Raw genomic sequence first — 13690 nt, forward strand, 5'->3', positions numbered from 1 at the left:
TACAAGTAGATTTTTACAGTAAAAAAAAATCTGCATTGCTACTTTGATATCAGTATCGCTTAAAATTCTTCATATAACTGGAACCCGTGATGAATTGTCTGTTACTGATGTCATTTATGAAGGAAAGACACCTGTGTATTCCCTAAATAGTTACAAACTCCCTAATCCCTTTTGTTAATTGATACTGCATGTAAAGGGAACTCAGATTTAAAAAAAAATAAATGCACTTACAAAGATGAATTATCTCAAATGAATCAACTGGCAAGTGACAACTAGTAGAGTTTAAAAGTTGGGTTTTGTGTCCGTGCCCTCGACTTCAGGTAAGAAGAGCAGACTTCACTTGGCTATCAATAGACAGAAAATCATCCTGCCACATTGGGTGAGTATAAAAAGACAGTGCCTGCACTCATATAAAAACAGAAAATGCTGGAGAAGCTCAGCAGGTCAGGCAGCGTCTGTGGAGAAAGAAACAGTTAACGTTTCAGGTCGAAGGCTGTTCGTCAGAACTGGAAGATGGTACTCTGGGCATGTTGACAGAAAGCCAGTTGAGAGTTTAGCTTTATGCGACCATAATCTTATTTTAACTTTTTAATACTTTCTAACTTATCTCATCTCCTGCTTCAGTACGGTTTGGCATTTAGTCAACAAGCAAATCAACATGATCTGAATTGAACCAGTTGGTTAATATGAACTAAATGCAAACTGCACCTGCGAACGGTCGGTGGGGAGGTGGAATTTTAGTTTTTACACATTGCGTTTGGTTGGCAACATTTCATTTTGTGGATATTGTAGCACTCCGCATTCTGTCGGGAGGTCTGAAGGGATTCCCTGCCAGCGAGGTGGTCTGTTTCCAGCCCGACTGTAACTAAAAACTCTTTCGGAAGATTGGAGCCAATATCAAACACTCAGCCATCCCACAATCAGTTGCACTTGTGAAAATATAATTGGTTTTAATGTCTGGACCATGCCCAGTAAGTGGTGACTATCAGCGTGAGATACTGATGGTTGGCACTGGAGCAGGGATAGAAACCCAAATGGGGCAGCAAATTCTGTGTTACGTTAAAGGAGTGACAGGTATTCATTGCTGGGGTAGGACTTTGAATAGTATTTACTCACCTCTGCTTCTCTTCCCCTTCAACCAAGTTTGTTGAAGACACTGGAATCAGTGGGGCTAATCCTGTGGGACTGGATGCATGCTTTGAATTGCTTGTCATCAATAAATGTATTGAGAGGTGACAAGCATTGCAGTGAAGATCACTCGACAGTTCAGTGCCCTTCTTGTTGATGACCGGGAAGCTGCATGATTAACAAGGCTGACTAATAAAATATTACCTAGCAGTAATTTTCTGTCGTGGGACAATCAGTGATGGCAGAGAAGGTCATTTATAGCTGATACAACTGCCATTAGTCAAACGGACAGTCCTTTGCATGATGGGTTTTGCCAATGTTCTCGCAAAAAGACGTTACCATCAGCATTTAGCTGTGTCTTTTGTGATTTCAGTTACACTAGAGAGAACGGCTAGCGATCTATCCTGGGAGATTTTAAGTCGATCCTAACCAACAAAAGAGTAAAACTGATGGCTGTGATATCTGCTGCTGATGAAACAGTGTTAACATGGAATGAGAACAGGCTATTCAGGCCATTAAGCACGTTCCTTTGTCAACAACAACAACAACAACAACAACTTGCATTCATATAGAATCTTAGAAATTTACGGCACAGAAGGAGGCCATTCAGCCCATCGTGTCTGTGCTGGCCAAAAAAGAGCTATCCAACCTAATCCCACTTTCTAGCACCTAGTCCGTAGCCTTGTAAGTAATGGCACTTCAAGTGAACATCCAAGTACTTTTTAAATGCGACGAGGGTTTCTGCCTCTACCACACTTTCAGCAGTGAGTTCCAGACCCCCACCACACTCTGGGTGAAAAAAATTCTCCTCAAATGCCCTCTAATCCTTCTACCAATTACTTTAAATCTGTGCCCCCTGGTTAATGAGCTCTCTGCCCTCCCCAAATGCATTCCCTCACACTTCTCCAGATTGAATTCCATTTGCCACTTTTCTGTCCACCTGACCAGTCCATTGATATCTTCCTGCGGTCTACAGCTTTCCTCCTCACTATCAACTTATATAGCCTCTTTTTAACGTTGTAAAACGTTCCAAGGCTTCACAGGAGCGACTATCAAACAAAATCTGACACTTAAGGAGATATTAGGACAGGTGAAATGAGGTAGGTTTTAAGAAGCATCTTGAAGGAGGAGAGCGAGGCGGAGTGGTTTTGGAAGGGAATTCCAAAGCTTAGAGCCTAGGCAGCTGAAGTCACGGCCGCCGCTGGTGGAGCGAAAAAAAAATCAGGGCTGCACAAGAGGCCAGACTCGGAGGAGCGCAGAGATCTAGGAGGGTTGTAGGGCTGGTGGAGGTTACAGAGATAGAGAGGGGTGAGGCCGTGGAGGCATTTGAAAACAAGGATGAGAATTTTAAAATTGAGATGTTGACTGATCGGGAGCCAATATAGGCCAGCAGGCACAGAGGTGACGTATTAACAGACCACATATAGTCCACTCTCGCATGGACTGTCCCTAATTTACATCAGCAAAAAGATTGTAATGTTTCTCTTCTCCCCCTCTCCCCCCACTGCCCCCCCCCCTGCAAGGTTGATCAAGCAAAACTGCAGGGTACATATCTAACTTTTCATACAACATCCTTAACCTGTTGTCTTCCTTGGCTTGATATTTCCAAGGCCCTAACACCTCATGTCCCATGTAGCATTTGATTATATCTAGCTGGACATATCCTTATAACTTTCAATCCTGTACCGAGTCAGATGCTTGTCATGTAAACTGTCTCCCTGCAGTAAAGCACATCTGGGAGCAGATTTAAAAAAAAACAGGCCCTATGTTCTCATTTAGTCAATTAACACTCTCAAATTTCCAGGTAGTATAATTTTTTGTGTGTTTTCTTGCTCTTTGAACAGTAAAGGACAAGGGTACTGTAAAGATTCTAGTTTTTTTTTAGAAAAATTGTTACAAAAAGTTACGTCAGAAAAAGAAATTCTCAAACTAATATTGTACAATAATTTTTTTGACATCATAGAGAACCAGAGTGAGATAACAGAAATGTTTTCTGTGGGATTTGTGCAGTGATAGAATGAGAATCGTCCAATCTCATTTCGGACTGCACAATGGGGCACATTACCACAAAACTGGACAATAAGATGTTATTTTTGGCTGTTTGGGCAGGGTTGGAGAAGGGAGAGCTTGTTGGAGTCTGGGAAATGCCTACGTGTCACTTGGGAATCACGAGCAAGGACTACACTACGCTTCAAGACATCTAGAAATCTCCATAGAGGTAAGAAACCTTCTGAGTCGCATCATAGAATCATACAGCACAGAAGGAGGCCATTCAGCCTATCGTGCCTGTACCGGCTCTTTGAAAGAGCTGCCCAATTGTTCCCACTCCCCCAGCTCTTTCCCCATAGCCCTGCAAATTTTTCCCCTTCAAGTATTTACCCAATTCCCTTTTGAAAGTTACTATTGAATCTGCTTCCATCGCCCTTTCAGGCAGTGCATTCCAGATCATAACAACTCACTGCATAAAGAAAATTCTCCTCATCTCACCTCCGGTTCTTTTGCCAATTACCTTAAATCAGTGTCCTCTGGGTACCGCCCCTTCTGCCACTGGAAAGAGTTTCTCCCTATTTACTCTATCAAAACCCTTCATAATTTTGAACACCTCAATTAAATCTCTCCTTAACCTTCTCTGCTCCAAGGAGAATAACTTTGCATCGATGCGAAGGGAACCTTGAAAGCTCTGCTCGACACACACTTCACCACAAACATGTTGCATCTGAAAGCTGAATTTGCCACCTGAACGATTTGTGTGAAGACAAAGTGACCTCGTCTGACAGAAGTATATGGCGACTTCTGCTCCTCCGCAGTTAGGAGAAGACACTGGGTCTAAACTTAAAATCAACTGAGCCTAATGAACAATCCTTTTCTTAGTTGATGCAGGGTTACACGTCCAAAATATACTCCGATTTGGTCTTTTTTAAATTTGTCTTTGTCTAGTTATATTTCCAATGACCATTGTCAGATAAAGTAATAGGTGATCATAAATATATTTTCTCCTGTTAATAAGTGCAGTCGCAGTCTTGAACTTTTTGTTTTTGTTGGACTGAAATTTTAGCATCAGAAAGCCCTCCATATTTTTATTTTAATTGTATATCCACCTGCTGCCTGATCTCCTTTTAGAGACCAATTACAGCTTTCTCCTGGCAGCAGGGATGGTGGGAATGCTGAGCCTTCGTCAGGACTATATAATGACTAGGAGATCGCCTGGCCTGGCTTGTGAATGCTCCATTTAAAAAAAAAAGTAAGAAAGCATTTGTATTTATATAGTGCCTTTCACAACCTCAGGATGTCCCAAAGTGCTTTGCAATCAATGAGTATCTTTTGAAATGTAGTTATTGCTATAATGGCGGCTGCCAATTTTGCGCACAGCAAGGTCCCACAAACAGGAATTAGATAAATGACTAGATCATCTGTTTTAGGTGTTGGTTGAGGGATAATTGTTGGCCGGGACACCGGGGAGAGATTTCCCCACTCGTCTTCAAATAGTGCCATGGGATCATTTACATCCACCTGAGAAGGCCTCGGTTTAACATCTCATCCAAAAGACGGCACCTCTGACAGTGCAGCAATCCTTCAGCACTGAAGTGTCAGCTGAGATTATATGGTCCTTATCCGCCCCCCCCCCACCCCCCCGACTTCCTAGAATTATAGCATTCAACTACCCTTTCATGAAAACAGGTAACCTCACTTAAGGCCAGATATCTTTGACCACTAAGTAAGGCAGGGATTGGAGATCAGGCCTTCAGATGGAAAATCCAGTACCACATAGCTGGAAGCACCAAGGGTACTCTCCTACAAATGAAAAACTAGCAATTAAATAGCACCCTTCACATCCTCAGGATGTCCCAAAGATCTCCACAGCCAATCAGTTACTGTTGATGTGTAGTCACTGTTTTATAGGCAAATGCAGCAGCCAATTTGCACACAACAAGGTCCCACAAACACCGATGAGCTGAATGGCCAGGTCCTCTATTTCTGGTGATAACTGATTTGAGGGATAAATGTTGGCCAGGATGCTGGGTGAACTCCCTGCTCTTTTCCGAATAGTGCCATGGGATTTTTTCATCTCCTCCTGTACAGGCAGATGGGGCCTCAGTTTAACATCTCATCCAATAGATGACACCTCCAACAATGCAGCTCCTCCCTGAGTACTGCACTGAGGTGTCAGATGAGATTACCTGCTTAGTGGAGCTTGAACCCAGAACCTCAGAGGTGGAAATAATGCCGACTGAGCCAAGCTGACACCAAGTTAAAGCCAAGATTTTCTTTCCCACTGTAGTGAAAAGACTTTGAACAGATTAACACCGAAGGTTTGGTTCTTTCCAATGTGTTAATGGCTTAAATTGGAATGTCGCATGCAATTCTAATGCAGTGTGCCAATTCAAGTCAGCTGTGCACTGAATAATTGTGAATTTGGATAAAATCTGTAGTTTTAAGACAAAGACAACCCATCACTAGGAGGAGGATTAGCATTTCTACTTTGTAAATCAAAAGATAAATTTAGAATTCTCAATATTGTGCAGGAGAAATGGAAAATGGATAAATGTATAAGGCCTTGCCCAATTTGGTGACCAGATTGAATGTTGTTGGAGCTGATGGAAGTGTGTTGAATGTGTCCTGAAGTAACCCTACTTCAGGCATCACTCAACAAGGAAAATATAGCAAACTCGGTGTTGGAAAGCAAAATCTAGCACGTTGCCTGTGGGACAGACGTAATATCAATTAGGACTGTGTGATCCACAGTGACCTTAATTGGGGCAAGACCCATTTCCAATCCCTTTAACTATGGAGCAGTAGTAATGTAGTTTAAAGAGCTGTGAATCAGCCATGTGGGGAACTGATTACATTCACACCACTTGGCTGTCCAGCTGCCAAGATAAACCAGTGCAAAAGACACCAAATCAGCACGTTCATTAATGATAAGCAAACTAGCCAACCGATGGGCATTAATGTGCACTGAAGTCTTGTATAATGTAAATGAGCTTCGATGATCGCAGCAATGTTCGGGACCAGAAAAAACCATTGCAATCCACTTGGGCCATCCCAAGGTGGGAAGTTTGTATCGCACTCGTTCTCAGAGGGCTGATCGACCATTGCATTCTTGGAGAGAAAGAAGTTGCATTTCTATAGTGCCTTTCACAACCACGGGATGCCCCAAAACGTTTCATATCCAATGAAGTACCTTTATGAAGTGTAGCCACTGTTGTAATGTCGGAATCACGGCAGCCAATTTGCGCACAGCAAGGTCCCACAGACAGCAATATGATAATGACCAGATAATCTGCTTTAGCGATGAAGGTGTGGGAGGTTTGCAAAGAATGGTACAGCATACTAATAGCTGTAATGAATGTTGTGGTGGGTTTAATGTTGGAACGGGACACGTCGAGTTCAGCTCTGCCTTGCCACTCCAGCACAAAACTAGTGGGAACATCAATTACAGTCACATTGCTGTCGTTCGATAGTTATATGGAATGGCAAGCTGACTTTTTTTTCCCCACGCCCCATTGTTTGCATGATTTATTCAGGACGAGGGCTTCGAGTTCCTCAACCCAGAACTTAACAGACGCAGGAGCTCCAAAAAACAAAATCCCAATCGAACTTTGGACCTCCTTGAGTTGTATGCCTCAGCTGCTGACTAGCTAAGCAGAATCACAGAATCATACAGCACAGAAAGAGGCCATTCGGCCCATGCCTGTGCCGGCTTTTTGAAATAACTGTCCAATTAGTTCCACTCCCCTGCTCTTTCCCTTTGCCCTACAAATTTCTCTCCTTCAAGTATTTATCCAATTCCTTTTTGAAAGATACCATTGAATCTGCTTCCACCGCCCTTTCAGGCAGCGCATTCCCAATCATAACAACTCGCTGTGTAAAAGAAAATTCTCCTCACCTCTTTGGTTCTTTTGCCAATTAACTTAAATCTGTGTTCTCTGGTTATCGACCCTCCTGCCAGTGGAAATGATGTATCCTCATTTATTCTCTCCAAATCCCTTGTACTTTTGAACATCTCTATTAAATCTCCACTTAACCTTCTCTGCTCTAAGGAAAACAATCCCAGCTTCTCCACATGAAGTCCCTCATCCCTGGTACCATTCTGGTAAATCTCCTCTGCGCCCTCTTCAAGAACATTTGATGCCCAGCTGTTTTTGAATACACCGCCCCCTGCATGAGGAGGACCAGTTATTCGGTCTGGCTGACTTGCAGGATAAATTTCACGTTCGACATCCAAAACCAGAGAATCGTTTATTGACTGCGAAATGAAAGGTGATGCTGAAAAGTATCTTCACCACCAGCAATGGCTCCATAATTTACTTCTCCACAGCCGTAGATTCATACCATTGACTCGACTGTGGCTGCCGACAGATTATTTGCTTTCTGCCTGGAATTCAGCTCTTCTATATATTTCCTGAGTAGCACTGGAAAATACAGGCATTGTGAGAAAATTGAAGCAGCACTTGTACGCTATGCAGTCAACTTGTCATATGTTTAAATTAGTAACTCAAAACTCACATCCTGTGGTTATGAGGTGTGGGAGGTATAATTGTTCCGCTAATGGTGGTAACATGTTAATTAATCACGGTAATTACATCTAAATTACATATGCAGATTTGGGTTAATTAGAAACAAACTCGAATTGCTGAAGAAGTAAATCTCTCCATGTAACGTCGAGGATATAATTGTTACAAGGAATAACTTGGCGTCTATAATTGGAGTTCGTTTTAGCTGTGTGCTGCAGGTTAATTGCAATAATGACTATCCCCCTTTAAATTTAAACTTGAATCGTCATGCTGTTAGACAAGGTATTGAGCCTCAGTTGCAAGTGACCAACAACAGAACTCGCTCGACCACAAGAGAACTAAAGTGCCACAAATACTCGTGAGCAACGTACATTCTGCTCACAAGTAAATTCTTCACCCATCACACGTTCTGATAACACCACAGTTGTGATCGAAACAACAGCAGCAGCAGCAACAACAACAGCAACAACTTGCATTTATATAGTGTCTTCAACATAGTAAGACGTCCCAAGACGCTTCACAGGAGCGATTGTCAAACAAAATTTGACACCAAGCCACATAAGGAGATATTAGGGCAGGTGACCAAAAGCTTGGTCAAAGAGGTAGGTTTCAAGGAGCATCTTAAAGGAAGAGAGAGGTAGAGAGATTTAGGGAGGGAATTCCAGAACTTAGGGCCTTGGCAGCTGAAGGCACAGCCTCCAATGGTGGAGCGATTTAAGTAAATTTAAAAACTGCCATTACTGTAAAAAGACATGTTCATCATGTTTAGTAATTAGACAACTCCCTTGTCGTTATGTGTTGACTTCTCTCCTGAAGACTAATTCTCCCATGTCAAAAAAAAAATTCCATTGGTGAGATCCAAAGTTAAAATTATGGGCTGCAGCTGGACATTTGTATGTTTCTTGGAGATAATTTAAATTAAAATGACTTTTTAGCACTCTGAAATGTTACTGGAACGTAAACAAAATATATCCACGCTGTCGTGTGACCCAACCAACAGTCAATGGATAAAACTGGACTGTGCTGGAGTGTCAGTGCCAGCAGCGATTGTGTAAATCTTTTACTCTCCACAATTTGCCCCCTCCCCAAGTTGCTGACTGGGCCCGAGATCCAGCTCTGCAGGTGCTGACTGGAAAACAGGAATTTAATCTCACGGGAAATGAAATGCGCAAATAAGAAACCACTGATATTCTAGTAATAAGAGAGAAAGAGCTTACACTTCTATAGTGTCTTTCATGATCTCGGGACGTCCCAAAGTGCTTTACAGCCAATGAAGTTTTTTTTTTGAAGTGTAGTCACTGCTGTAATGCAGGAAACGCAGCAGCCAAAGTAAGCACAGCAAGATCCCACAAACAGCAATCAGACAAATGACCAGTAAGTCTGTTTTTTTTGGTTGGTGCTGGTTGAGGGATAGATATTGGCCAGGACACCGGGGAGAACTCCTCCTGATCTTCGAATAGTGCAGTGGGATCTTTTATGTCCACCTGAGAAGGCAGACGGGGCCTCGGTTTAACATCTCAACTGAAAGACGACAGTGCGGCACTCCCTCAATACTGCACTGGGAGTGTCAGCCTGTAATTTGTGCTCATGTCTCTGGAGTGGGACGTGAACCCACAACCATCTGACTCAGAGGCGAGAGTGCTACCGATACAAGTGGAATGATTTAACATAACATGTTGATGAATTCGATAGCAGAGTTATGCCAGTCTAGACTGAAGGTTTTCAAGTTGGAGTCTGAGTGGCCTCAGGGGGCCTGCGAGGAGATCAGATTTCTGTGTGTTTGTCATTGGATTTTCAGTGATTTTGCTGTAGTTATTGAATAAGACATATTTCTGTTGCTGTATCCTTATAAAATAACGTTACAGGCAGCAAACGACTTCAAGAGCTTTTACACAAAACTGACCATTCTTTGGTATCAGCCTCACTTAATTGATAGTGCACTCGACTCTAAGTCAGAAGGTTGTGGGTTTAAGCCGTGCTCTGAACCTAATCTAGGCTGACGTTCGTTGCCAGAGAAGCTACCTTTTTAAAATGAGACATTAAGCCGAGAGTCCTGTCTGCTATTCTCGGGTGGATGTAAATAATCCCATGGCCGTATTTGGGGGGAGAGCTGGGTGGGGCGGTTCTCCCAATGTCCTGGCCAACATTTCTTCCTCAGCCAACACCACCAAGAGTAGATTATCTGGCTACACATGCACTTGCAGTATGTGTGACCTGGCTGTGTGGAAATTGGTTCCTACCTTTGCCTACATAACCACGGTAGTTGTGCTTCGTTGGCTGTAAAGCATTTTGGGACAGGCTGAGGGCCTGATAAGGTTCCATAAAAATCATTCATTCCTTCCGTCCACACCAGCAGCCCAGTAAGATGCTATCTGCCTCTTTTGCTGGTAATTTGGATGTCTGGACATTTTTGTTTTTAGCTTCAGCTACCTTCTGTGTTCAATGTTATTCTTTTGTGTCTCCCTGCCCCCCCCCCACCCCCACACCAACGTTCTCGACCCTCTCCTCACACCCCCCTTCTCACCCCCTTTTATGTCCCCTTCTCGCTCCCCCATCCCCGACATGTCGTGCAGCTGATGCAGCTACTCAATCTGTGAATTCACTGCAATCCGATTCATCAGATCAACTGTGCACATTCAAATCCATTGAAGATCATTATTTAGATCATAACTTCAATCCAGGTCATTGGAGATCAATTTTCAGCACTCGTCTGGAATACCTTTGTTAATGACAAGCTTGTTAAACCTTTGACCCCTCCTGCCTCGCTGAGAAGAGGCAAAAGTTCATTAAGTGCCCTTTGGCTACTGCTTGATGTGTCTGGTACAGTTATTCCACAGTGCAGTATTGGCATTCTCTCTGGGACCCAAGTATTTTGTGTGTTGCAGCTTGGACCCCATAGAGTTAAAATCCTGCAACAGTCTTTTGTGTGTTGTTAAGATTTGTTCAATTGGAAACGCTCACACCTTGGGGTCAGAAGGATGTGGCTTTGAGCCCCATGCCAAGAATTTAAGTTCATTATCTAAGATGATGCTACAATACAGTATAGAGAGAATGCTGCATTGGCTGAAATGTTGTCCTTCAAATGACTTTTTCTAGTAATTTTGTCTAAATGTTCTCTGTGGGTACATGCATCTCCAGTACCCAAGATTGGGTGATATTCTCACAGTCAGGCAGTTGTCTTAGAATATTTAGGTGTCTGCCTTAGCTGCGTGGTAGCACTCTCTCCTCTGTGTCATGAGTTCAAGCCACACTTCAGATACTTCAGCTCATAATCCAGGATGACACTTCATTGCAGTACTGAGGGTGTGCTGCACTGTCGGAGGTGCTGTCTTCAGGATGAGACCTCAGCCTCTCAAGTAGACGTAAAAGATCCCATGACACTATTTTGAAGAAGAGCAGGGGAGTTCTCCCTGGTGTCTTGGCCAATAATTATCCCTCAACCAACATCACTAAAACAGATTATCTAGTTATTTATCTTGTGGCTGTTTGTGAGAGCTTGCTGTGTGTAAATTGGCTGCCGCGTTTCCTACATTACAACAGTAAGAACACTTTAAAAATACTTAGGGTGTGGTAGCATAGTGGTTATGTTACTGGACTAGTAATCCAGAGGCCTAGACTAATAATCCGGAGTCATGAGTTCAAATCCCACCATGGCAGCTGGAGAATTTAAATTCAATTAATTAAATAAAGATCTGGAATAAAAACAAACGGGTATCAGTAATGGTGGCCATGAAACTACCGGATTGTCGTAAAAACCCATCTGGTTCACTAATGTCCATAGGGAATGAAACCTGCCATCCTTACTCTCAGTCTACCATTACCAAGTAACATTTGCGCCAGACAAGTGCCAGGCAATGACCATCTCCAACAAGAGAAAACCTAACCACCTCCTCTTCTCATTCAGTGGCATTACCATCTCCGAGTCCCCCACCATCAGCATTCTGGGGGTGCCCGTTGACCAGAAACTTAACTGGACCAACCACATAAATATTGTGGGTATTCTGCGGCGAGTGACTCACCTCCTGACTCCCCAAAGCCTTTCCACCATCTACAAGGCACAAGTCAGGAGTGTGATGGAATACTCTCCACTTGCTTGGATGAGTGCAGCTCCAACAACACTCAAGAAGCTCAACACCATCCAGGACAAAGCAGCCCGCTTGATTGGCACCCCATCCACCACCCTAAACATTCACTCCCTTCACCACCGGCGCAGAGTGGCTGCAGTGTATACCATCTACAAGATGCACTGCAGCAACTCGCCAAGGCTTCTTCGACAGCACCTCCCAAACCCGTGACCTCTACCACCTAGAAGGACAAGAGCAGCAGGCACATGGGAACGACACCACCTTCACGTCACACACCATCCTGACTTGGAAATATATCGCTGTTCCTTCATCGTCGCTGGGTCAAAATCCTGGAACTCCCTTCCTAACAGCACTGTGGGAGAACCGTCACCACACGGACTGCAGCGGTTCAAGGCGGCGGCTCACCACCACCTTCCCAAGGGCAATTAAGGATGGACAATACATGCTGGCCTTGCCAGCAAGCCGACATCGCACGAATGAATAAAAAAAACAAAAAATTGGCAGTAAATCACTTTAGGGGCCCGAGGTCGTGAAAGTTGCTGTATAAATGCAAGATTTTCTTAACATTGCCCATCTCAGTAGCCCCAATTTTTGTGTTGTGGTGTTTTATTTTCCTGAAGTGACTCAGGAGGTGTCTGAGCACAGTGGCGTCCATTCCTCCAATTTTTTTCTTTTATGCTCTCCGTGTCGAACCGTCACTCGTATCTTCCCCATGACAGCATTGCTGGGATCAGGTGTGGGATTTGTCAGAGCTCCATGTGCTGCACGACCTCGCAACTCCCCGTCTATTTGGCCAACGTCCGAGGGGTCAATTGCACGGTGTCATTTCGGTTTATCATTTTTTTTTTGATTCCTGCATCAGAGGAATGAGATTGACAATTTATTTGCTTTCCAGAAAGAACGCCCAATCTTAATTATTGTTTGGAATGTATAAGAAGGTCAGCCCATTGAGTTTGTCCTGTCCTGTAGCACCTGACTTGAAGGCTGTTCCCAAATATGACTTTAAACTCCCGCTTCACCATCATTGCTGGTATATTCACAGTGTGAGGGTTAAGCAACTTATTGCGCTGAAATAACCTGTAAAATACAGTACCAAAAGTTCAAAAGAAACCTAATTTCATGTTTACCAGGTGCCAGATTGGGAACTTTTCAGCACCTCTGTGGAGTGAATGAAAATGACCCATTTATCAATCTCACTTTCAACACAAAGGCTGTTAACAGATTTTGCATTGTGACTAATGTTTTAATGAGATTAATGGGCCAAGGTCACTTTAGATCAAGAGTACATTGCATGTTTAAAGAAAAACATTGTTGGTTTATACTAAAAGAGCACAAAATGAGAAACTAATGGAATTTATATGTATGTGAAGCAAACTTCTAAGCAGGATTTTGTTACAGACTTGCTGTTAAATGTGATTAATAAGTAGAATTATCTGAGTAGGATAGTGGGGGAAAAATCTCTGGAATTATTCAAGAGACAGTTGGATACCACACCGGCCTTGAACCTCAGCCTCGAGACTGGCCTAAACTCTCGACCACTGGACTGGCTCCAGATTCCTACCATTACTTCTCAAGCCTCTACTTAAAGGATTTCCACAGCTATGATTTGACTGTTTTTGTGCCCTTCAGTCTTCTAATTCTGATCCCCTGAACATCCCGCTCCACCATCAGAGGCAGAAACTTCAGCCTTGGCTATATATTCTCTCGAATTCCTTCTGCCCCGCCCACTTATCTTCTACCTTTAAAAAGCCTCATCACCTATTTTTTCGGCTATCACTAGTAACACTTGCACTCATGCTTGCCATCCATTTCTCCTTTGTACATTTTCTTCTTTTAAGGTTTTATATAAATGCAAGCTGTTGTAATTGGGACCATAGATTTCTATGGAAGAACAAACTCTGAACCAAATAGCGCCTCTCTCACCTGTTCTTCACTTTTGAGAAGTGGAAAAATTGTACTTGT

The 13690-nt window shown here is 43.2% G+C and overlaps 1 protein-coding gene across 1 annotated transcript in view; it reads left to right on the forward strand.

The window, feature by feature from the left end:
• gpsm1b (G protein signaling modulator 1b) overlaps window positions 1–13690 on the forward strand; it is a 228485-nt gene that overhangs the window by 100638 nt on the left and 114157 nt on the right. The window contains 1 exon segment of the mRNA XM_067969883.1: window positions 3238–3346. Coding sequence (XP_067825984.1) covers window positions 3238–3346 — 109 coding nt within the window.

Source organism: Heptranchias perlo, chromosome 31 (genome assembly GCF_035084215.1).
Source record: "Heptranchias perlo isolate sHepPer1 chromosome 31, sHepPer1.hap1, whole genome shotgun sequence".
Classification (NCBI taxonomy): Eukaryota; Metazoa; Chordata; class Chondrichthyes; order Hexanchiformes; family Hexanchidae; genus Heptranchias; species Heptranchias perlo.